Source organism: Cynocephalus volans, chromosome 9 (genome assembly GCF_027409185.1).
Source record: "Cynocephalus volans isolate mCynVol1 chromosome 9, mCynVol1.pri, whole genome shotgun sequence".
NCBI lineage: Eukaryota > Metazoa > Chordata > Mammalia > Dermoptera > Cynocephalidae > Cynocephalus > Cynocephalus volans.
The window spans coordinates 41,912,190-41,936,764 of record NC_084468.1 but is presented as its reverse complement, the minus strand read 5'-3'; the positions used below and the strand labels follow the sequence as shown (position 1 = coordinate 41,936,764).

General features: G+C 36.2%; 1 protein-coding gene across 2 annotated transcripts in view; it reads right to left on the bottom strand.

The window, feature by feature from the left end:
* GABRB1 (gamma-aminobutyric acid type A receptor subunit beta1) overlaps positions 1–24,575 on the bottom strand; it is a 392,313-nt gene that overhangs the window by 242,922 nt on the left and 124,816 nt on the right. For both annotated transcript variants that reach the window (XM_063108426.1, XM_063108427.1), the window contains exon 4: positions 11,770–11,990. In XM_063108426.1, the coding sequence (XP_062964496.1) occupies positions 11,770–11,990 (221 nt within the window). The remainder of the gene's footprint in view (positions 1–11,769; positions 11,991–24,575) is intronic.

Genomic DNA, 24,575 nt, shown 5'->3' with positions numbered 1-24,575 from the left:
TCAACCCACCACCAGGATAACAAACCCACTCCCATGATAATGGCATGCAGGCAGAGCCCTCATGAACTAAATGCCTCTTAAATGTTCCACCTCTCAATACTAACACAATGGCAAATTAAATTTCAACATGAATTTTAGAGGGAATAAATATTCAAACCACAGCACTCCCATTCTACTACTACCCATTCTCACATAGGGCCTTAATACCACCTGGCCCTGGGCTCACCTTTGGTAGATGAAGGAAGGAGCATTGTGCAAATTTGAAAGGAAAGCAATGGCAGAGGTTATGTGGGAAGACAAAAGGAAGGGCATTTTCAGTGGGCTAAATGTTCCACTAAATGTCTTCCCAGAATTAAATTGTTCCATGCCTACCATTCTCAGGGAAAGATAAACACAGTCTTTCAGCACCCACATGGCTAGGCCTTGGAGAGAATCAGTGTGTGCAACCAGCTGCATCATGTTTGGACAAGAGGCAGAATACATCTGGTCATTAATAGCTATAATTGCTCCTTGGTTAAAAGCCATCATTTAGATATAGGAAATGTTGCAGCTGACAACTATTGTGAGTCAGGTGACTGCATCCTACAAATTTTAATTTTATTTTTATAAACATTTTTTTGGCATCTATTTGGTTTGAGAGAGGGGATACAAAGTTTAAGGAAATATGGTTCACATTTTCAGCAAATGTGTAATCTTGTTTACGTCATGGAAAAATAACTAAGACAAAGAAAGACAAAATATCATATGAGTTGCAAATCTCATGGGTCTTTATGAGGTTAAAGTGCAGTCTGGTATAAAATGAGAGAGAATTTTTATCTGGTTAGGAAGATTGTGAGTTTTCATGGAGAAAGTGAAATTTGAGAGATGCTTTTAAGAAAAAGGAGTAAGATGAGAGAAAGTTGTGGGGTGGGGGAAAGAGTGTTTGGGGCAGAGAAGGGAAGGCATTTCAATAGAACTGTAGGATTACCAGATAAGATACAGGTCATCCAGTTTAATTTGAGTTTCAGTATTGTGCCACCAAGCTTGGTTCTGTCTCCACACCTCCATGTCCTCTGCTGGGGGAGGCCCAGGTGACTCCACCTTGGCCTCTGTTGCCCTGTGACCTGTAGGTACTGGGAGATCTGATGGGAGGGTCTGGGATAACCCAAAAGCTGGGAAATGGGTTTTCTATACAGAAGTTGATTTCATCTATGAACAGACATAACTTTACTCTGTTTTTTCAAATTTGGATGCAGCCCCCCTCCAAATTTGGAGCCAGAAGATGGAATGACCCATGTGACTCCTGGCACCCAGCTGTAAGCCACTGCCAGCCCCCTCCTGCATTCCAAGTGAGGAGTCAGAAGATGGAGTGATACACATGACCCCAGGCACCCAGCTGGAAGCCCCACCACCTTGCAGGCAGCCCACAGCACACTAGACTGCACCAACACAAGGAGAGACACTAGTAGAGCCTGAAAATAGAGGAGGAAAGTTTTCTCCTCAAAGCCCACTCTAGAGAAATACAAGAAACAACTGCTCTACCAGATGACCAGGCATCAATTAAGAGATGCTAGAAATACAAATAATAAAAATATGGCACCACCAAAGGAATACAGGAATTCTCAAGTACTAGACCCCATAGAGCAGGAAAACCTTGAAATGTCTGAAAAGAAATTCTGAGCAATAATCCTAAGAAAACTTAAAGAGATAAGGGAAGACTCAATTACAGAACACAATGAAATGAGAAAAAGTATCCAGGATATGAAAGAGGAAATTTACAAAGAGATCAATACCTTAAAAAAGAATGTAGCAGAACTCCTGGAACTGAAGGATTCGCTCAATAAATTAAAAAACACAACTGAGAGCTTGAGCAGCAAGACAGAGCAAGCAGAAGAAAGAATTTCAGAAGATCTTGAAGAAGGTCTTTTCAAAAAAACCCAGGTGGAACAAAAAAAAAAAAAAAAAGGAAAAAAGAATTTTAAAAATTGAAGAAAATCTAAGAGTGCTCACAGACAACCTACCTAAAGTGCACAAACATCCAAATCATGGGCATTCCAGAAGGGAAAGAGAAAAGAAAAAGCATTGAAAATCTATTCAAGAAAATAATAATGAAAAACATCTCAGGTAAATGGAGTGACACAGACTTTCTGATCCAGGAAGCCCCCAAATCCCCAAACAGTTTGAATCTAACAAGATTCTCCCTGAGACAAATTATGGTCAAACTGGCAAAGCTCAAAGAGAAAATTCTAAGAGTAGTGAGAAAATTTTAAAACAAGCAAGAGAAAAGTGTCAAGTCATCTATAAGGGAACCCCCATCAGACTAACAGAAGACTTCTCAATGGAAACTCCATGGGCCAGAAGAAAATGGGATGATATATTCAAAATACCAAAAGAAAAAAAAAAAAAAGAAGGCCAGCCAAGAATTCTATGACCAGCAAGGCTATCATTCAGAAATGAGAGAAAAATACTGTATGTCCCAGACAAACAAAAACTGTGAGAGTTCACCACCTCACAAACAACCCTGCAAGAAATTCTCAAGGAAGTTCTGCATCTGGAATTTAAAAAATGATGATCAGATTATGAATACACAAGAAAAACAAAACTTGCTGCTAAAACAAAAAGCAAATGAGAAAGAAAAAGAAAGGAAATCATACTACCTCAAAAAACCAACAAACATTGAGGATGAACAATAAAAAGGGAAGAAAGGAACAAAAGATATTTAAAACATCTAGTCAAAAAGCAATAAAATGCCAGGAATAAAACAATACCAGTCAATAACAACCCTAAATGTAAATGGATTAAACTCTCCACTCAAAAGACACAGAGTGACTGATTGGATTAAAAAGCTAGATTGAACTATATGCTTCCTTCAAGAGACTCGCTTGACCAGTAAAGACACACACAGACTAAAAATGAAAGAATGGAAAAAGGTATACTATGCAAATGGAAACCAAAAATGAGCAGGAGTAGCTATTCTTATACTGGATAAAATAGACTTTAAGCCAAAAACTATAAAAAGAGACAAAGAAGGCTACTATATAATGATAAAGGGATCTATCCAGCAAGAGGACACAACAATCATATATATGTATGCAGCCAACACTGGAGCACCCAGATATATAAAGCAAACGCAATTAGACTTAAAGAAAGAGCTAGACCCCAATATGATAGTAATGGGGGACCTGAACACCCCTCTCTCAGCATTGGACAGATCATCTAGGCAACAAATCAACAGAGAAACAGAGGATTTAACTACACCTTAGACCAATTGGACCTGGCAGATATCTACAGAACATTTCATCTGACAGCTACAGAATATACATTCTTCTCATCAGCATATGTAACATTCTCCAGGATAGATGACATGTCAGGTCACAAATCAAGTCTCAACAAATTTTAAAAAATAGAAATCATTTCAAATATCTTTTCAGACCACAACAGATTAAAACTGGAGATCAATAACAAGTGAAACTCTGGAAACTATATAAACACATGGAAACTACACAACATGCTCCTGAATGACCTATGTGTCCAAGAAGAAATTAAACTGGAAATCAAAAAATTCCTTGAAACCAATAAAAATAAAGAAACATTATACCCGAACCTGTGAGATATTGCAAAAGGAGTACAAAGAGTGAAGTTTATTGTAATAAATGCCTACTTCAAAAGAATAGAAAGTCTTCAAATAAATGACCTAACACTACACCTCAAAGAACTAGAAAAACAAGAACAATTCAATTCTAAATTACTAAAGAAATAATTAAGATCAGAGCATAACTAAATGAAATATAGACCCCCAAAACAATACAAAAGATCAATGAAACAAAAAGTTGGTTTATCAAGAAGATAAATAAAATAGACAAACCATTAGTTAGGTTAACAAAGAAAGTAGAGAGAAGACCTAATAACAAAAATCAGAAATGAAAAAGGAGACATTACAACCAATACCACAGAAATACAAAGAACCATTACAGACTATTATAAACAACTATATGCCAACAAATGTGAAAACCTGGAGGAAATGGATAAATTCCTGGACATATACTAACTACCAACACTGAACCAAGAAGATATAGAAAACCTGAACAGACCAATAACAAGCAACAAGATTGAAGCAGTAATCAGCAGTCTCCCAACAAAGAAAAGCCCAGGACCAGATGGCTTTACTGCTGAATTCTAACAACTATTAAAGAAGAATTAATACCAATTCTCTTCAAACTATTCCAAAACTTTGAAACAGAGGCCATTCTCCCAAACTCATTCTATGAGGCCAGCATTACCCTTATAAAAAACTAGACAAAGACAGAACAAAAAAAGAAAACTACAGGCCAACATCCTTGATGAACATAGATGCAAAAATATTCAACAAAATATTAGCAATCAGAATACAGCAACACATCAAAAAATTAATACAACATGATCAAGTGGGATTCAAGAATGGTTTAACATATGAAACTCAATAAATGTGATACACCACATCAGCAAAATCAAGGACAAAAACCATATGATTGTCTTAATAGATGCAGAAAAAGCATTCAACAAAATTCAACATTGCTTCATGATAAAGGTCCTCAGCAACTTAGGTACAACAAGAAAGTATCTCAACACAATAAAAGTGATATATGACAAACACACTGCCAATATCAACCTGAATGGTATGATACAGAACAGGAACAAGAAAAGGATACACATTCTCACTACTCCTATTTAACGTAGTATTGGAAATACTGGCCAGAGTCAGGCCAGAGAAAGAAATAAAGGACATTCAGATTGAAAAGAATGAAGTCAAATTGTCCCTGTTTTCAGATGACATGATTCTGTATATAGAAAAACATAGAGACTCTAGCAAAAATCTCTTAGAGCTGATTAATAATTTTGGTAAAGTTGCAGGATACAAAATCAGCACCCCAGAATAAGTAGCATTTTTATACTCTAATAATTAACTAGCAGAAAAAGAAATCAAGAAAGCAAGCTCATTTACAATAGTCTCCAAAAAATAAAAAAAATGAACAAAACAAACACCTAGTAATCAATTTAACCACGGAAGTGAAAGATGTCTACAACAAGAACTTCAAAACACTACTGAAAGAAATTGAAGAGGACACAGAAAAGTGAGAAGACATTTCATGCTCTTGGATTGGAAGAGTTAACATTGAGAAAATATCCATACTACCCAAGGTGATCTATAGTTTCTATGCAATCCCCATCAAAATACCAATACATTCCTTACAGAAATAGAAGAAGCAATCTTAACATTCATATGGAAAAACAGAAGATCATGAATAGCTAAAGAAATTCTGAGCAAAATAAACAAACAAACAAACAAACAAATAAATAAATAAAGCCAGAACCATAACACTGCCCAACTTTGAATTATACTACAAAGCTATAGTAACCAAAACAGCATAGTACTGGCATAAAAACAGACACTCGGACCAATGGAACAGAATAGAGAACCTAGAAATCAACTCACAAATTTACAGTCAACTGATCTTTGACAAAGGCAACAAGATCATTGGGAAAAAAAAATGCCTCTTCAATAAGTGGTGCTGAGAAAATTGGACATCTATATGTAGAAGATTGAAACCAGACCTGTACCTCTCACCATATACCAAAACCAACTCAAAAGGGATTAAAGACTTAGGTATAAGACCCCAAACCATAAAGCTACTAAAAGAAAACATAGGGGAAACACTCCAGGAAGTAGGATTGGGCAAAGGCTTTATGAATAAAATCCCCAAAGCACAGGCAACAAAAGAACAAATAAACAAATGGGATTTTGCCAAACTAAAAACCTTCTGCACAACAAAGGAAATAATCAACAGAGAGGAAAGTCAACCTACAGAATGGGAGAAAATATTTGCAAAGTATACATCCAACAAGGGATTAACATTCAGAATATATAACGAACTCAAACAACTTCACAGAAAAAAATCAAATAATCAAATTATAAAATAAACAAAAGGAGCTGAATAGACATTTTTCAAAGGAAGATATACAAATGGCCAACAGGTACATGAAAAAATGCTCAACATCACTAATCATCAGGGAAATGCAAGTCAAAACCACACTGAGATATTATCTCACCCAATTAGACTGTCCGGTATTAAAAACACCAAGAATAACAAATGCCGGCAAGGATGCAGAGAAAGTGGAACCCTCTTACATTGTTGGTGGGACTGTGAAGTAGTCCAGCCATGATGGAAAACAGTATGAAGTTTTCTGAAACAACTGCAGATAGAGATACTACCATATGATCCAGCAACCCCACTTCTGGGTATGTACCCAAAGAAATGAAACTCACCATGTTGAAGGGATGACCTGCACTCCCATGTGCATTGCAGCTCTATTTACAACAGCCAAGATATGGAACCAACCTAAATGTCCATAAACCGATGACTCGATAAGGAAATTGTGGTATATATTCAAATGGAATACTACTCAGCCATAAAAAATAAATTCTGCCATTTGCAGCAACACGGATGAGCTTGGAAAAGATTGCGTTAAGTGAAATAAGCCAGACACAGAAAGAGAAATATTGCATATTCTTACTCATAAGTGCGTGCTAAGAAGGAAGGAAGGGAGGGAGGGAGGGAGGGAGGAAGGAAGGAAGGAAGGAAGAAAGAAAGAAGGAAAAGAGAGAGAAAGACTACAATAATATGTTAATCTTGCAGAAGGAGATAACAAATCTATGTTATTAGAGGTGGGGGTGGGGGAGAGAGAGGGGGATGAGGAGAGATTGGTAAGGGGCATAAAGAATAATTATGATTTATAATAATGGATATGCTAATGATGTTGATTTGATCAACATATGTTCTACACTAGTGATAGTCAATGTTGTACCCTCAAAATATGTATACTCAATTATGCTTCAATAGAAAATAAATAAATTTGAATTTCAGAGAAATAACAAATAATTTTTTAGTATGTGTATGTCTGTGCAATATTTGGGACATACTTTAGTTTGAAATGCCTTAGATTGTTTAGAGAAATAAGTAGAAGTTTTCAAATTCCAGACAGAGCAAAGAAAACCTAATTTTATGGGGACATAGAGACTATTATTATTATTATTATTATTATTATTATTATTATTTTAATGTTGGAGTGATATGGTCTGACATGCTTTGTAAGAAAAATATGATAGCTGTGATAAGAAGGAGAGAAATTGAGAAAGGAGATTTCCAGGAAGTGACAGATAGTGAAGATGTTAATTTAAGTGGTAGAAATGTAGAAGATGGTTGACACAGAGTGGAATAGAGAGAACAGATCAGACCTCAGGGACAAAAGGGATGTGGAGTCAAGGATACCTGTGAGTTTATGACTATTGACTGGGAGGATGATAATTTTTTAGCACCTGGGAAAGGAAGAGAGCCTGATTTTGGGAAAAAGAAATGATATGAAATAAGGGTCATGGCAGGAGGAGTTGGCGGGGCATCTAGATACAGACACTCTGTGAGCAACTAGAAATCTTTTTGTGAAACTCAATGGTTTGGGATTTTAGATCTTTAAAGCTGTTAAATTCAGTGAGCTGGTCAAAACTCAGGGAACCCCTACAGTTCACAATTAGAGGCAAAAGGGGAGCTACTGATGGAGTAGCAAAAAGACAGAAAAACAACATCAATAAAAAAAAAATTGTACTGGGTCTTAGAATCCCAGTACACCACTGTTATTCAGAGAAGTCAAGAGTATAGACTGAGAGCCAGTGATGGTTTTGATAATTTTTGACAAAGCTGTTTCAGGAAAGTAGCATGAGTGGGAGCTACACTGCTAGGGATTGAGGATTATGGGTGGTGAGGGAGCAGAAAAAGCCAGAGCTGTGAAAAGACTGGGAAGGAGTCAACAGAGAGGGAGGGCTGAAAATTTAAGTAAAGAGGAGAGAAAGGCCTGGAAAGAGTGTGCAGCAGTAAGAGTAAATGCATAGGTAGAGAGGTTAGCCTTAGAAAGAAGAAAAGTCTTCCTCCAAGTTAAATGGAAGGAAGGTAGGAAAGACAGAAGAATTTTAAGGATTTGGTGCATGACATTGAGGGAGCTGATGTTGTATAATATCCACTTTTGAATAAGAAAGGAGATGACAAGATGTGTTTTGAGAGGACCAGGGTGGAGGGCTTATGGGACTGGACTGAAGTACTGGTCTCCTAACCCAGCTTATAGCACATCATGGACATCCTTTATTTAGAAACGTAGGTAAACGGAAGCGGAAGTAATATTGATTGGATGGTTACTGTTTGATGTGATCCATTTTGTCACAGAATGGGTGACCTAAGAGCAAGAGGCACAAGGAACAGAGTCTCTCCTATGTGCTGAATATCTGTTACACAGTAGACTGGTTCCTCCAGAAGTACCAGTCCCCCATCAAACACCATTCTCTTATTTTAGTGTTTATAGGACTGTGCACCATCCGTTGAGTGTAAAATCTGATTTGACATAGTTCATTTTCCTTATCACTCATGTCTAAAATAAGTACAGCCTTAAATATGCAAATGATATGATGCTGTATGATAAGGATTTTCTAGTACGTGTGTTTAGAAAGTGATAAATGGCAGTGATTCTTAAAAAGGCTCTCACAAAGGAAAAAGCGAAGGTTATCATTTCCAGGACTAAGGAATGTTACATCAGAGGAATTAAAATGAACACACCTTGGTATATAGGATCATAGAGGCAACAGAATTTAGGATCAAAAGGGAATTTAGGGATAATTGTCCAATCCCTTCCCTGTACACTTATACACTTTGAGGATCTGAAGCCCAAGGCGATGGCTTACTGAAGGGCACAAACTAGTTAGGTCACAAGTCTCTGGACTCGCAGTACCAGGTGCCTTCCACTCTGCCACAGTAAAAAATTTCTACCGGGCTTCTGTAGAATTATTCCCAGGTCCAAAATAGTGATGCATGGCACATACTAGGCACTCAGTGAATGTTTCTCAATTGGACAACTGTATCTCTGTTCTAATCGTTGTTACTCTTGGGAGTTAGAGAACCACCCTCAGCAAGCAGTTTTACCAGTACCTAATAAGGGTATATGAGGCACAATTATCTTAGAAAAACATAACTTAGGATTTACTATGTATTATCATATTAATTATTCCATAAGATCTTCCCAATTATGAGTTAAGGAGTATTAGTCCCTTACTGCAGATGATAAAACTAAGGCTCAGCAAATTCACATAACTTGTTCTAGGTCTAACAGTCAGAGCATTGTAGAGTTCAAACCCAGACTCGGTTCTCTGACTCCAGATGTCATACTTCCTCCACTAAACCTTACGGTCTTTCCAGGAAATTTATAGCCTCTAGGAAAAGGAAAACCAAACCCGTGAGGGAAGAGGTAGTGGGGAAGACAGGGGAGGATGAAGTGAAGACATCAGAGGTGGTGTGAAGCTCTTATGAAGAAAGCCCGTGCCATAAAGAGATCAGAGCCATAGTAATAAATCAATGGTTTGTGTTTCTCTTTGGAAGCTCATTGCCTATTTGCAGGCTACAAGCTACAAAGGCCTGGGTTGGCTCTGAAGAGGAGAAAGCAATGTCATACAACTCGGAAGGAGGTGTTGACTGCTAAGTGCATTTGAAAGGCAGCAGAGTGAGAAACTCACAAGTATGGGGATCAGGATACCTGGATTTTAGTCCCAATTCTGACATTAATTTATTATGTCCTTAGATAAGGCCCTTCTCCTTTTGTGCCTCAGTTTCCCAAGTTGTAAAATGAGCTGTGTTCAACTTCATGGTTCTCAAATATTTTTCTTCCTTTGTATCATTTCCATTAGTAGCAACAGACAATTAAGTTGTGAAATGCCTGAAATGAGAATCTCTAAACTGAGAATTTTACTTGCGAAAAAGTAAAAAAAAAATAATTTCTTAAAAAAATCTAGCTGGCTTTTTTTTTCAACAAACAACTTTTTATACATTATTGACTAATTAGTACACTTAAACATGTATGGTTTGTTAATCTATTAAGTTCAGTCATGAAATTATTCCCCCAGAATACTTCAAAGGGTAATTCCTCCCTTAACACATTGGATATAACAGAAAAATTATAGGTAACAGAAAAACTGTAATTGATTTCTAGTGTATGACCACTACTAATGATCATCTGCCAATTTCAGATTAGTAGATTTTGTCTGTAGTAATTATTAATAGGCTCAAGGGAACTGTTAGTTTATTTCACCATTTTTCTGAGAGACTTTTAGCTCAGAGATTTTTAACTGGAGTTGAAAACTCTTAGAGTCCTGAAAGAGTAAAAAAATTCCAAAGATAATTTTGTCAAGATCAACTGATGTCATTTTTACTATGCAAATGAAGACCAAAGCTATCAAAGAAATAACCAAGCACTATCTTAAGATTAGAAGTTTTATCATGGATTTATTTTTTCACTTACATATTGCTTTTGGATATTGGTGAACTTACAGACATTAATTGTTGGATTTTGACTTGTAACCAGAGTCTTATCTTGGTGTTTATGGTACATAGAAGAATTTTAGGGGGCTTATGAACACTCTGAAATTGTAGGAAATCTCGGAACCTATATGAATTTGTAGATATTAGCTTTACTTGAGTCTCAAAGATTTGACAAAAGGTACACCAAAGATTAAAGAACCACCACTCTACACATCCTATAGGAACAGGACACAGTTCAGATATTTCTTTGATAAAACTGGAAGCTGATTTTGAAATGTAGCTTACAAGTTTTAATAAGCCCTTAACTACATGAGAGCTAATAATAGACTTCCATAATTGTATGATAACTCCCTTATACTTTGTTCTTAAACAAACAAAACAAAATAAACAGAGAAGAAAACACTATGGTAAAAAACACTGCTGATATAAATGAAAGATAACCTAAACAAATGAAGATATATCATGTTCATGGATTAGAAGACTTGAAATTTTAAGATGTCAATTCTCTCCAAGCTGATCTATAGACTTAATGCATCTCTATTATAATCCCAGCAGTCTTTTTGTTAGTAGAAATTGATAAGTTGATTCTAAAAGTTACAGGGAGATGCAAAGGACCTAGGATATCCAAAGCAATCTTGAAAGATAAGTACAAAGTTGGAGAACTTACTCTTCTGGATTTCATGACTTATCATGTAGCTACAGAAATTAAAATAAGGTTACACTGTCTAAGGATGGTCAAACAGAACAATGGAACAGAGTCTAGAAGTAGACCCCCACTTATGCAGCCAAAGGCACCAATACAAGCCAATGAGAAAAGGAAAATTGGAATATCCGGATAGCCCCATGGAAAAAATTAAACTTCAACCCTTAACTTATGAAACACAAAAATTAATTCAACATACATCATAAACCTAAATGTAAAAGCTAAAACAGAAACATTTCAAGAAATAAAAATACTATGGATCTTCTCAAAGTCATCACAAAACATTTTCTATTACTTTAAAAAATTGTTTCCCAATTTTCTTTCATAATGAATTAGCTATACTTAATACCTAGAACACATTTCAGTTTAATCTGGGTGGTTCTGAGATAACCAAGCAATTAATTAAAAAAAGATGTAACTTCTTAAACAAGCTAGATATAAAATCTGTCTGGCAAAGACACATTTTCTAATTATTATGTTTATTCTTTGAAGGTCAGGGCAAAAAATTCACTTACATTTTATGGATCAAGTTGCCTACCTTGAGCTCAAATGGTTCCAAAAGAGATTTTCTGGTCTTTAATATGTTTATCATATATATGAGAACATCTATATGTTCTCCTACTAGCTTCTCTCTCTTCTGCCCACTTCCAAAAGTAAAGAATAAAACAACAGTAAAATATGCAAGGTAAAGTCATTTACCGGAGTCCATAGAGAACAGTTCCATCAGGATGCAGTCGGATCATTCGATTTTTCACTGTGACTCCATGCACAAATGATTTCTTGTCATTCAGAAAGTAGGTGTCTGGTACCCAGAGCTGGTCAGCTACCCTGTTGTCAAGGGTGAGGTTTAGTGGGATTCCAGAATAAGAAAGCCTTTTGTCTTTCCAAGATTGCTGGAAATACATGGTGAGCGTATAATCCTGTGAAATAAAGGAATTCAAGAATGAATTTTACTATCATCATCATCTGAGGGCTTTTGTTAAGAACCTAGTAGCATATAGTATTGTGGATGCCCAGAAACCCACCATCCAGATGTCTCCTAAGAGATTACATGTGAATATATTCAAATGTGCACCTCTAAATACAGGACAACCGATACGTTATTACTAGAGCAATACTAGGATGTATGCACAAGCACTTTCACTGATATAGAGCAAATGCATGTAATTAAATGTTAAGGCTTGAAATTAAGATAATGATATCATGAGGAAGGACATAAAGGGTAATTATACAAAGAGATTTGTGTTCACAAAATATTCACCCTGGGTATTATATTTACAGTTCTATTTTGGAGAAGAATGGTTGATAAATAACAGCTAAAAATGGATGCAGTTAAAAGGTGAAGGTGTTTTCAACCCGCAAATGCTTTTTGAATTAATACTGCTCTGTTTGACTCATAAGGGATTGCCATTACCTGGATCTTTCAAGCAAATTGCAGCTTGTCTGTGGGTCCTGAAAAGTAGTTAAAAAGCACATGTAGACAGAGATGTTTATGTGGCCTGAAGACTGACACGAGAGGTGGAACGGCTCAACAATTTTCTCTCTTACCTACTTCCTGCTTTGTTTCAGGAATTGGTTTGAGTTCAGAGTTGGATTTGTACTTGACAGTTTGTTTCCTCACTTTCCGCAGAAAGTTACACTGAGGACATCCCCCTGCACTTTTCTTTCTGCACAGGTTTACCCTGGCAGTGATAGAGGAAGATTTGAGCTCAATAAATAGATCAAGCTACAGGGGAGGGATGGTGCTTTAGTGGTCTGTTTTTAAGGAACACTGTTAATACAAAGTATCATTACCCATTAAAAGAAAATAAATTGTCAGCAGTAAAATCATAAAGTCTTTAAGATATGGATCCCAACATAATGAAAGTGGAAGGTTCACTTTTTCTTTTAAAGGACATTTATATGTCAATAGTGGCATTGTGAATGCCTTAGCAATTATTAAGAAGACATTGCACAACTTCTGCATGTACTGTCACTGTTATATATACCAGTTGACCTGACTGACACAGATTTTGCCTTGCATCTGGGCAAACTGCACTTCATTTAGTCCTTGAAATCAATATTTCTGCATTTCTGAAAAATCTTAAAAGGTAAGACAATACTCATTCTGGATAATGAATTCCAGTGTCCTTTAATCATTATATTCAAGAACATTTATACTGTATACTCAGAAACCATCATGCAATAATTTAAAGCCATTCTTTCTTGTTCAGTGGCACATAGAGTTACTCTTCACTACTAATCACATAATATTGATTTTGAAGGCTTAAAACCTCCTTTCCCCTTGCCCTCCCATTTAAAAAAAAAAAAAAAGAGGCACCCTCAGGGTTATACACAATTCTCCTCAATTGCTACCATTTTCACTTGCATCCTCCTCAAGTTCTTTTTGGAGGAAAATGAATTGAACAGATTCTGGGTCTTAGATTCCAAAACTCCTGATTCCAAGCTCTTTTCCACATAGACCTATGTGACCATGGGCAACAAACATAACCTGTTGTACTTCAGATGACTCATTTCTAAAATTAATAAAATAGCATTTTATTGGCTTATTGTGAGCATCAACTGAGAAAATTAAGATTAAGTTATTTTAGAAACTCTAACAGTTACACAAATAAAATATATTACCTTCAAAATAGTTAATTGCTACGTAAAGATTAATATCATACTTCCAAATACTTGGGAGTGTACATATTCATTTTCTTAAGCATTTCTATTTTTAATGAGATGTTTATGAAAGAATTTGTAGGTGGATGGACTCTGTTAGCCAAGAAAATAAGCAACTTGCCTGTGATCAATTCTCAGTCTTGGTGTTGGGTTCTTGTTTATAATTCAGCCAGTGTAAGAAAATTAATAACTAGCCAAAGGCTTGTTGCTGTAAACTTTGCCATGGTGATCAACAGTGGGGTACATGTTGCACTATTCAGACTGTATCCTCATTAGCACCCAGATTCTCAGGAGTGCAACGGAGGATTTCCTCACAATGAGACCCTATGGCAAAATCCTTACTTCACAATTCTACTCAATAAATAAAATGTTAATGTGTGATGTAGAAAACGTATTATCATAAAGTATAAAGGGATATCTTGAAAGTTGCTGAGAGTTGATATTAAATTTTCTCACTACAAAATTATATAATTATATAATTAATTATATGATTAATTAGCTCAATTTAGCCATTCCACACTATATACATGTTTCAAACATCATGTACATGATAAATATATAGAATTTTTATTTGTCAATTAAAAATAATAGCAAAATAATACTACAATAATAAATGTTGTAATTAGAATGTGAGTTTGTGGTAAGTAAACAATAGAGTGGAAAGAAGAAAATGATGTAAACATGAGTAATCTCTGTGTAGATTTGTGTGTGTGTGTGTGTGTGTGTGTGTGTGGTGTGTAGACTTTTCCCCTTCCTTCCCTGGAGACTATGTGCATGTGGTGAGATCTTTACTATACACAACTCATTCTGTTTTCAATAAATGTTGAATAAAAATCACATTATAGTTCTAAATGAAAGCAAAAATTTGCCCAATTGGCAATAAGAAGTAACCCAGTAAAAATCTATATATGCTAGTATGATATATCTCGAAGTGGATAATGTGGGACAAGTGCCCCACAAATCTGTTCTTTAGTGCATTTCTAGGGTTAGTAGCCTATTCTGGGACCTGATTCTATGATAAATGAGAATATGGACATATGAAATTGATAACCTTAATAAAACCTTTTTGAAGACAGTGATAATTGTGGTGACAAGGATGAAAATTATGAAAAGACCTAAAATACAGAAATATCTCAATTTTCTGCTGTCTACATTATACCACATACGACAGTAATCCCTTTCTCCTGTAAAGTGCTCTGTGCTCTGTGATTTTCATAGCCCTCTTGTATCTATTACCAGATTTTATTCTCACAGCAACCTTGTGAGATATGCAAATTCTCTATGAGAGAATTCATGATTTACATGTCAGAGAAATGATTTAATGCATTTTAAATAAATTAGTCCTTGTATTAGCACCTTAATATAAATGTTAACAGTGACATCTGAACGCAATAATCCTGTGACTTCATTTTGGTGTATGCTATTTTTAGGTGGAGAAGAAAGGCTAAAAGTTTCTCTATTTTTTTCTACCATACAATAAGTTTTGTATTAATTCTTCATTAGTCCAAAGTGCAAGCACTCCAGAGAGGGTAGCAAATTTTTCAGAAAGAAATTCTCTTTGGTCAAAAGCATTAAAATCATTTTTCTTTCAGGTATATTTACAAGTGTTCAGCCAGCTTTCTCAAGTGCATAAGCAACTCCATGAGAGGAAGTATGACATATTTAGAAACTAAGGGCCACAGGGAATTCTTTGACACTGAAGTAAATTAATGGGATTAATGGGTGTGAGATTGCTAATGAAATTGGTCAGGCTAATTCAGGCATGAGAGAATTTGATTCACTGAGGAAAGGCGAGATAGATGACACCAAATCAGTAGTGCACAGTGAAATTCCAAAAGAATATGCTTCTTAAATCTAAAAATGACTAAAAGTACAATAAAATAATTATATTAAGTAAAGTTCATTCTTTTGTGGAGTAAAGATCACATTCTTTTTAGGTCTGTAGTTTTAGACTCAGGGTGATATGTCCCCAGGGTACATTGAGCAATATCTGAAGACAGTTTTGTTGTCACAATTGAGCGTAGTAGTCGTGTGATACTAGCATTTGTGGGTAGAGTCCAGAGTTGCTCCTCAACATCCTGCAAAATGCACAGCACAGCCCCCCACAACAAAGAATGATCTGGCTCAAAATGTCATTAATGCCAAGGTTGAGAAATCCTGCCTTACATGAAAATATCATTTTTAGTATCAGTGAAAGATTTCAAAATCTTTTACCATTATCTGTCATTTAAAATATGTATATTAGCATGTTTACCTTGAGTTTTAACACATCTCTCAAAACTTTGTGTTAGAGAATACTGACACAATATGATTTGCAGTTTACTATTTTGCCATAAAAAATCATTTGATGAAAATTCATTCCTCACCTAGCATTGGAATAGGGAAAAACAGTGATGTGTTGTGTTTTACAAGAATAAGCTCTAAGAAGACTTCACAGTGGATTGGCAAAATGAGTCCCTATTACATGCTTCCATGAGTAGCACATGTCTCACATTACATTAGTGAAGACACAATATATTGCTTTAACATCTAGTAACATTGCATCCACTCAAAAGGATTATATAAGCAACCCCTCCTTTTCAAACTATTACCAAAAAAACTCTATTTCTTTTTTGGGGGAAAGAACTATGGCTCTTGCTCAGATTATATTTTATCTTCCATTGATTTTATTTTATTTATTTATTTATTTTATTTATTTTTATTAATTGAATCAAAATTGATTATACATATTTTGGGGGTTCAATATTGAGATATGTTGATCAAATCAATATTACTAGTATATATATTGTTACAAATCATAATTATTCTTTATGCCCCTTGTCCAATCTTCCCCCTCTAATTATCCTAGATTTCTTCTCTCCTTCTGCAAGAATAATGTTGCCTAGATGATCTGCCCAATGCTGAGAGGTGTGATCAGGTCCCATAATATTATCAAAGAGCAGATACGTCTTCTGTTGCTCTGAAATTGGCTTTGTGGAGAGAGACATTCTTTTCTTTTCTTTATCTCTGCTGGTGACTCTTCTTGTGTCAATGCACTCCAGGGGTTGGCAGATGACCTGCATGGTGATTGTGGTATCTAGCTGCTTTTGCAGCAACCATGGTTATTATGGTGGCTGTGGTGGTCCACCCACATGAAGGTGATGTTTTTGGCATGCTCTTTGGCACTAGCGGTGTGCCTGGTTGTGGGGTGTGTCTGGTCCCATTCTCCATGCCTCTGGTCCCCAGGTGGCCCTGAGGCACTGGTGCGATGTGTGTGGTTGTGGAAGGGGAGTCCAGTCCCCTTCTTCATGCCCCGGGTCCCTGGGCAGGCCCTGAGGTGCTGGCATGGTGTGCCTGGATGTGAAAGTGGGGTCTGGTCTCTGGCTCCAAGCCTCTGGTTCCCAGGCAGGCTCCAAGGTGCTGGTGGTATGCCTGGGCCGGAACTAAGTTTTTGTCCTTTGCTTACTTCTAAAACAGGGGAACTTCCTGTGGGAACTAGTACTTGAGCTGTGTGGTTGAGCTAAATTGCTGCTTTTCTGCTCTTTCCCTAGGGAAGGTTTTTTGTGCAGCTCAGGTTTTAATGGTTGACCTTATAGGTACTTCTGGCTCTCCAGAGCCCCAGTGGATCTGCATTGTGTGGGCCTGAGTTTTTTCATCAAACTGCACCGCATGCAATTCTGCATTCCCAGTCAGTCTCTTGTTAGTGGTCCTGCACTGGTTAGGGAGTGGATCAGCTGCCTTTGCTGTGTCTCAGTGTTCTCCCAGTGGGTCTGTCTCCCCAACTGCCTGTGATCCAAACACTTCCCATGGGAATGGCCCTGTGCTGGTCCCTTGCAATGACATACTGGCTTGTGAGTAGCTCTCTTTTTTCAGTTATTCTGGCTCCTGGATCCTGTGCGGGCCACCAAGGTACTCTTCTCCCCTGCCGCCTCCAAGTAACTCCATCTGAAGGGCACAGCTGCAGCTTCTGCTGGCTCCTTCTCCATGTTCTCAGCAGCTCCAGCATTATAGCAGCTGTGGCCCAAAACGCTTAGAGCAGTTTTTCCTTTCTCTCTTCGTGGTTTCTTCCACCTTCATGAACTCCATTGGTCTCTTCTCCTCTTCCCCTGAGCTCCAGTGGCCCCACCTTGGCTGATGTTACATTTTTATAGTTGTAAATTGGTTGATTTGTGGGAGAGAGTGATGCTGGGGACCACCTATTCTGCCATCTTGATTGTAACTCTGTTCTATTGATTTTAATATACATTATAAGAGGCCTCAAGCATGAATCCCCCGTTCCCTGTAAAATATTCATGCCAGTTTAGTTGAGCTCTGAGATCTGCTCTTTCCAGAGCTCGGGCTGCTTTCTTCAAAGGGCTGATTGTAGTAGAGCTGTGCACCATTGCCTACCACTTCTAAGTCCCTACTATGATGGAATCTTCCCTGCCTGCAGCCCCTGCTGGTTGGGCATGGCTGTGTTTTGTATCACATGACCCTGCTCTTCTCCCACCTTGGGAATGGAGAGTAGATACCTGATTCAAGAGCAGCTGATCAATAGGCAGGCAATAAACATGTGTCTGGCTCAGAAAGATGAGATGGACCAATCAGAGTCCTCCACCAGGAATTTGGTATTGAACAAAGAATCTGAGACAGAAGCTGTGGGACCAAGTGCCAGGCCATGACATAAAATCAGGGCTGTACTGCTATTATGAGGTTATGGAAGAAGAGAGAAAAGAGGAAGCCAGCCTGTAAAGAAAGAAGAAAAATGGAGAAAGATATCGAACATAGCCATTAGAGACAGAGTTTTTTGTTAGAGAATGAATGACCAAGTTCATGAAGACTTTCTATTTCTTATTTCTAGTTCTCCGAAGTTTGGACATGTTCAATACTTCAGCTCCTTATGATCTCTCTTGTACCACTACACCAAACCCCATTTTCCTTGTGCTAAGTTGGTCCCATCTTTTATTCCTCCAATCAGAAAAAGCCATAACAATGTTGCTGATCAACATATACATGAGAATCTCATAAGCAGTAATTACACATATTAAAGGCTGAGGAAACAAACAATCAACTGGCCCATCTTCCTCAGTTCAAAAAAGAGAGGTGCTATGAGTAATTTGAGACCCAGAGATGTTAAATGACTTAACAAAAAAGAGACTTAATTGGTTTTGGCTTCATTTATTAACCAGGAGAATAGAGAGAAAAGGAACACATTTATTTCTTACCAAACTAATTCTCTATCAAAAACAATGAAAATTATCAAGAAAAGTCACCTGGAGACTCAGTATATATATGCTGGTAAAATTGCATCCATTACAAAGATAGAAAAAAAACCCAAAAAGCCCCCAAAGTAATTTGTATCTCATAAAACAAGGTTTAGTAAAAAACAGCCAGATAAATAAAGAAATTTAAATTATAATTGAAATGAACCACAAAACACCCATTAATAATGGAACCTCCTGAATGTTTTGTGTATCAATATCACTCTTACGTATATTCTACAGCAAAAATTCATCATTGTATTCTCCAGGTTTTCTGTTAATTTCTAATCTTTTATCTTTACACAATTTAGAGTTAATTATTAATATGTGTTTGTCATACTTGTTTTTTAGCCATGTTTTGTTTCAATACCTTTAAAATGCATATACTTTTCATTACTATTGTTGCCTAAGCCCATATTTTTATTTATTATTTATTTTTATCACCAACTGTAGTCTAGTCTAGTCCCTCAGAGAACATAATCTTCTTTTACCTGTGTCTCATCCTAAATAGCCCCATTTGGTTTATCCATCTGTGCAGTCGGATTTTTTGTCAGTCTTGTGTTCTGAACAATTTTGGAATTAATCCACCCAGTGGCTGAATAGAAACATTTACAGTTATCATCCTTTACCAAATGAAAATCACTTAAGGAAATCACATGTGGCATAGGACATATATGTGACACATAGGACGTTGACATGCCAGCTGGAGTATGCACTTGTATTCCAATATGAAGAACTGCAAGAGACACATTATATGAAACTCTGAGTCTGTACTAATATAGGGGTTTTAGCATTTGTAATCTAGTATCTACTCTAGAAACTATGAAGATTCATTTTTGTTAAAAATATTTTAAAAAATATTCTTTTGTAGCAAATGAATCAAATTTCTTGAAATGGATATGATAAAAGTTATGTTTCACACAATGTCAGTTTAAAACATTTTATATTCTAGCAACTGAATGTATTAGTCTGCTTCTGTTGCTTATAACAAAATACACAGAACTGGGTGATTTATAAAGAAAACAAAATTTATTGCTTACAGTTTCTGAGCCTGGGAAGTTCAAAGTCCATCTGGTGGTGGTGATAGTGACCCGGAGGTTTCACATTGCAAGATGGTGGAGAAGAGAGATCAGAGAGAGAGAAAGACTCTCTTTTCTCTTCTTCTATAGCCCTCAGAAGTATGCTCCCCCAACCACCATTTTTATTTATTATTTTTTTTTACAATAAAATAATTCTTCATCTTTATTACCTTTGACCTCGAATTTCACGTTGCCGGTTTTTATTTTAATGCTTCCTCTGTTACTGTTTTTTGTGTTGAAAAAATACAAATATACAACTTAATACGTAGAAATATTAACAACCTATTTCAATATCCATTGGATAAAATTTTGAATATATCATAGAATTTGGGACTTTTCCTTTGAGAATTCGTTACTTTGGAGATGATCTAAAGTCTGTAAATTATAAAAGAAAAAAAAATCAAGTTATAAAAGTAAAAAGTAAACCACCATTTTTAATCCACTCACTACTGCATGGTTTTACAATCCAATCACCTCTTCAAGGCTCCACCTTTTGATTACCATAGTAGGATTTTCCACCCTCATAACATTCACAGTGGGGGCCAAGTTTCTAATAAATAAAACTTGGGGGACACCATTTAAGCTTCAGTGAGTTTTGGGGGAAGATAATTCAATCCACTACACTAAACAATCAGAAGCTTAAATAATTAGAGTTGTTTCCATGGTAAAATATAGGGAAATGTTGGGCCTGAAGCAGGGAAAATTTTCCTGAAATTTCTGAGTCAAAAGCTCTTAGGTTAGGTTATTAGAATGACTAATTTATTCAGTCAACACTTAGTGGTTGTTTATTTTATTTCAATAATTGTATTATGCCAGGTGCTGAGGAGGAAAAGTCGAATAATCCATGTTTCCTGCCTTGAGAAGCTCATAGACTAGTGGAAGAGGCCGTGTTGTTCATGTCCAAGCTGTCTGACCATAGTCTGTAGGCTTCACAGTTCATCCATCACTTGTGTAATCAGCTCACTGCATGAAGTTCCCCCCACTTCAAACACCCAGAGGACTCAGAGTGGTTCCACTTTTCTTTATTGGCATTTGGCCTACTAAAGGAGATAAAAGTATTGAGTAGGAGGATATCAGATTAACAAACTGCATTAACTCAGGGAATAAATAAGTCAGGATTGACTTAATATAGCACTGAAGGAGCAGTGGAGGAGAGCAAAAATGGGTGAGATATTGAAGGCAGCAGCACTTGGTGACCTTTTAATACGGGAGGTTAGAGAGAAGGGGCATCAATGACAACCACCAGGTCTCTGACCTAAGTAGGTAGATAGATTACAATGAGAAGAGCTGAAGATTGGGGGCTGAAGATGACTAGTTTATTTTGAATGGGTTTGTGTTGTGGGTGTCAGTGGCACATGCACATAAAGGCACCAAGTAACTAGTTATGGGTCAGAATATAGGAAGACAGGGCTCAGGAAGAAACATAGTTATGTGAGTCATGAGTGATAGATGAAGCCGAGGGAATGGATTAACTCACCATGGAGACAGTATAAGGTGAGATGAGGATAGAACCCCTGGGAAATATGATTCCAGGATTAGTCACTCACTCCTTTGAGCTCCCACAACACTCTTTTCCTACATTGACTGTAGTAGCATTTATCACATTGTTTCGTTATTATGTCTCAGTCTCATTCAGATTCTGGGCTCCCCAAGGGCAAAAGTTTAGTTTGGGGGGTCTTACCATTGTGCACAGTGGATAGCAGATGATCAGATATGTTGGTTGAATGTGAATTAAAAGTGCTGTGTGTTTGGGACACTCAATATCAGCCCTGTGTTAGTGCTAAAATATCTTATTGCACTCCAATTGTCTGAAAAATTGGCCGTCCTTTGAAAACACAAATGAGGACTTTTAGATAACTAAAATAGTTAATAATCCATAATATCCATTCTCTAATAACTCAAGGTTAATGGGCCCATAACTTCTGCTAACATATGGAATTGATAAATTTTGGGGAGATGATAAAAGCATATGGAGTTTAAAACAAACTTATTCCTTATGAATGAATGTATAGTGACTTTATGCAAAATATTAGTAGGTGTATTTTGAATTATATGAAACAAAATTTCATTGATAGTTCCAGTGATAACTCTCATCAGTATGAAGTATAAGACTATTTATACTAAAGCTTCAAAAATGAATCTTTATTCCGTGAAATTTTGGTCCTCATTTACAAGTTACTCAATATTCAAAACAATCAAATATTAAATTGATGCTTAATTCATTAAGAAAATGATTCATAAACTTCACTGACATTTAAAACCACATAATTGCATATAACGCACTAGGTTTTTTAAGAAGTTCATTAGTTGCACAGGTCTGTAGAAAATTAGTGTTTCTGTTTTCCCCAATATCTAAATGACATCTCAGGTAAAACCAGAAGCATGGAAGATCTAATGGAATATCCAGAATGTGGTGATTTTGGCTGATCACCCTGAATTAGTCTATGAATATATGATCAGAATGGTCACCAGTATGTGACATGCATGGCAACCAAAGAAGGCCATGCCAGTTATGAAGAGAGCAAGGCTCAGAAAAGAATCAGAATTAAATCAATATTCTATTAAAACCCTCACTATAGAAGAGAGGAAAAAACTCAGTATCATTTTCTAGCGCAGGAAGGCAGTTTTCTCTTAAGATTTGTGATCTTCTAATGTGCACAGAGCTGAAAAGGGAGCAGTCTATAACAAGGATTCTAGGTCTGATATTGTTTTGTTGGAGGGTAATGAGGTTTTAAAATTAGTAGGGTGAAAAAGGAGGCATTGTTATGGGATGCAGTAATATCTCTTTCAAGAATCAAGCAGTTCCAATATCTCTTTTTTAGAGATTTCACCTACTTTTCCAGGAAGAAATCCAGTAGGCATTTGAGAAACCTTAATTTCAGACTTTCTAAAAGGAAGATGGATTTTTGTAATATTATTCATCAAGTTATCATTCTAAAGAGACTGTGGGTAATGGTCTCTGAGGAGCCCCTGGGAAATTCTCAAAACAGCCGAATCATAATGCTTAAATACAACTTCACAATGTCCACCCTGTCACCCTATCCTTTCTCTTCTGTGTATCACTTTGTATTTTTTTTAAATTTACCATTCAGAGACAATCAACATCCACATATTGGTGGTCTTTTCTCTCTTTTTACTTTTTTTTTTTTAAGGTAAGAATATTTAATATATACTACTTTTTAATCACTTATATTTATTCATTTGTTTGTCTGTTTGTTTACTGCTTAACACTACCTTCCTCCCTTATACTTTCTTTTACTAACTGATTACTAACTTTATGGGCAACCTTTTACATGTTTGCTCATGATCATAAAACTCTATAGGGACATTATACATATAGATGGGGCTTTTGTCATTGTTTAAAAAATAGAATTATATTTAATAGACTTCTGTAAGTCTTTTTTTTTCTTAATGGCATAGTACAGAAATCCCTCCAAATTAATGGATGGAAAGATAGCTCATTACATTTAATGGCTACATAATACATTATGATATGGACATAGGGGAAATTATTTAGTCATTATCCTATTAATGATCATTGAAGTTGTTTCAGGCTTTTTTAACAACTAAAAATAATGCTGCAATAAATTTCTTTTCTTTCTCTCTCTCTCTCTCTATACACAACCACACACACATTTATTATGAATTCTTGTATTCTTTCTCAGCTTAGGTTGTCATGCACACCAAGATGCAATACAAAATAAGCACCATCATTTTCTAAACATTGAACTAAGCCCAAATGTATAAAAAGTATCAAGTAAGTCAGGTTTACAGAACTAAAGAACTACATACTCAGCCATCTCCAGTGGCTCAAAATCATTGAGCATCTGTTCAAACTTCTGTTGGTCTTTGACTGGGACTGGCTAAAAAGTGTCTTGGCAGACATCACTATAGAGAAAGAACATGGCAACTTTATACCATGTAATAAAAAAAAGAAAACTCTAGGAATTTCTTTGTGACTGAAGAAAAATTAGTTTGTGAATTTTAAAGTTAATGATTCTGATAAACTTTGTTTTCTTCTGATATAGCTTCAGAGCTGTCCTTGGAACTGTACCAACCATACATATCTAAGTGCTTTAAGGATATAGATTCCACCCAACTAGAGGTAAAACTTTCATGCTGACAAGATGCTAAAACAAACTGAACTATCAACTAAGTCTTTGGCTAAAATAGACATTCATTATAATAATGAGATGCGGCATTAGGAATTGGAAGACAGAATCTAATTAAAGACTCTTTACTTATTAGTCCTGTGATCTTGGAACAAATCTGTTGACTAGCCTGAAACTCAGTTTCTTTATTTGTGTGATGGGCAGGAACACAATCAATAAGACTTTTGGAATCATTAATTAAAACACTGTATGTAATCATCCTAAAAACTGTAAAAACCGTAATTGAATAAATAAGGAAAATCAAGTAGCTTAAAGCATGCTATGAACAATGTGGTGCCTAATATACATTTCCATTCTCTTTGGCTAAGTTATCAACTTTATCCCCCCCCCCCACGATAGTTAATAATGAGAGCTCCCTATTACTTAATGCT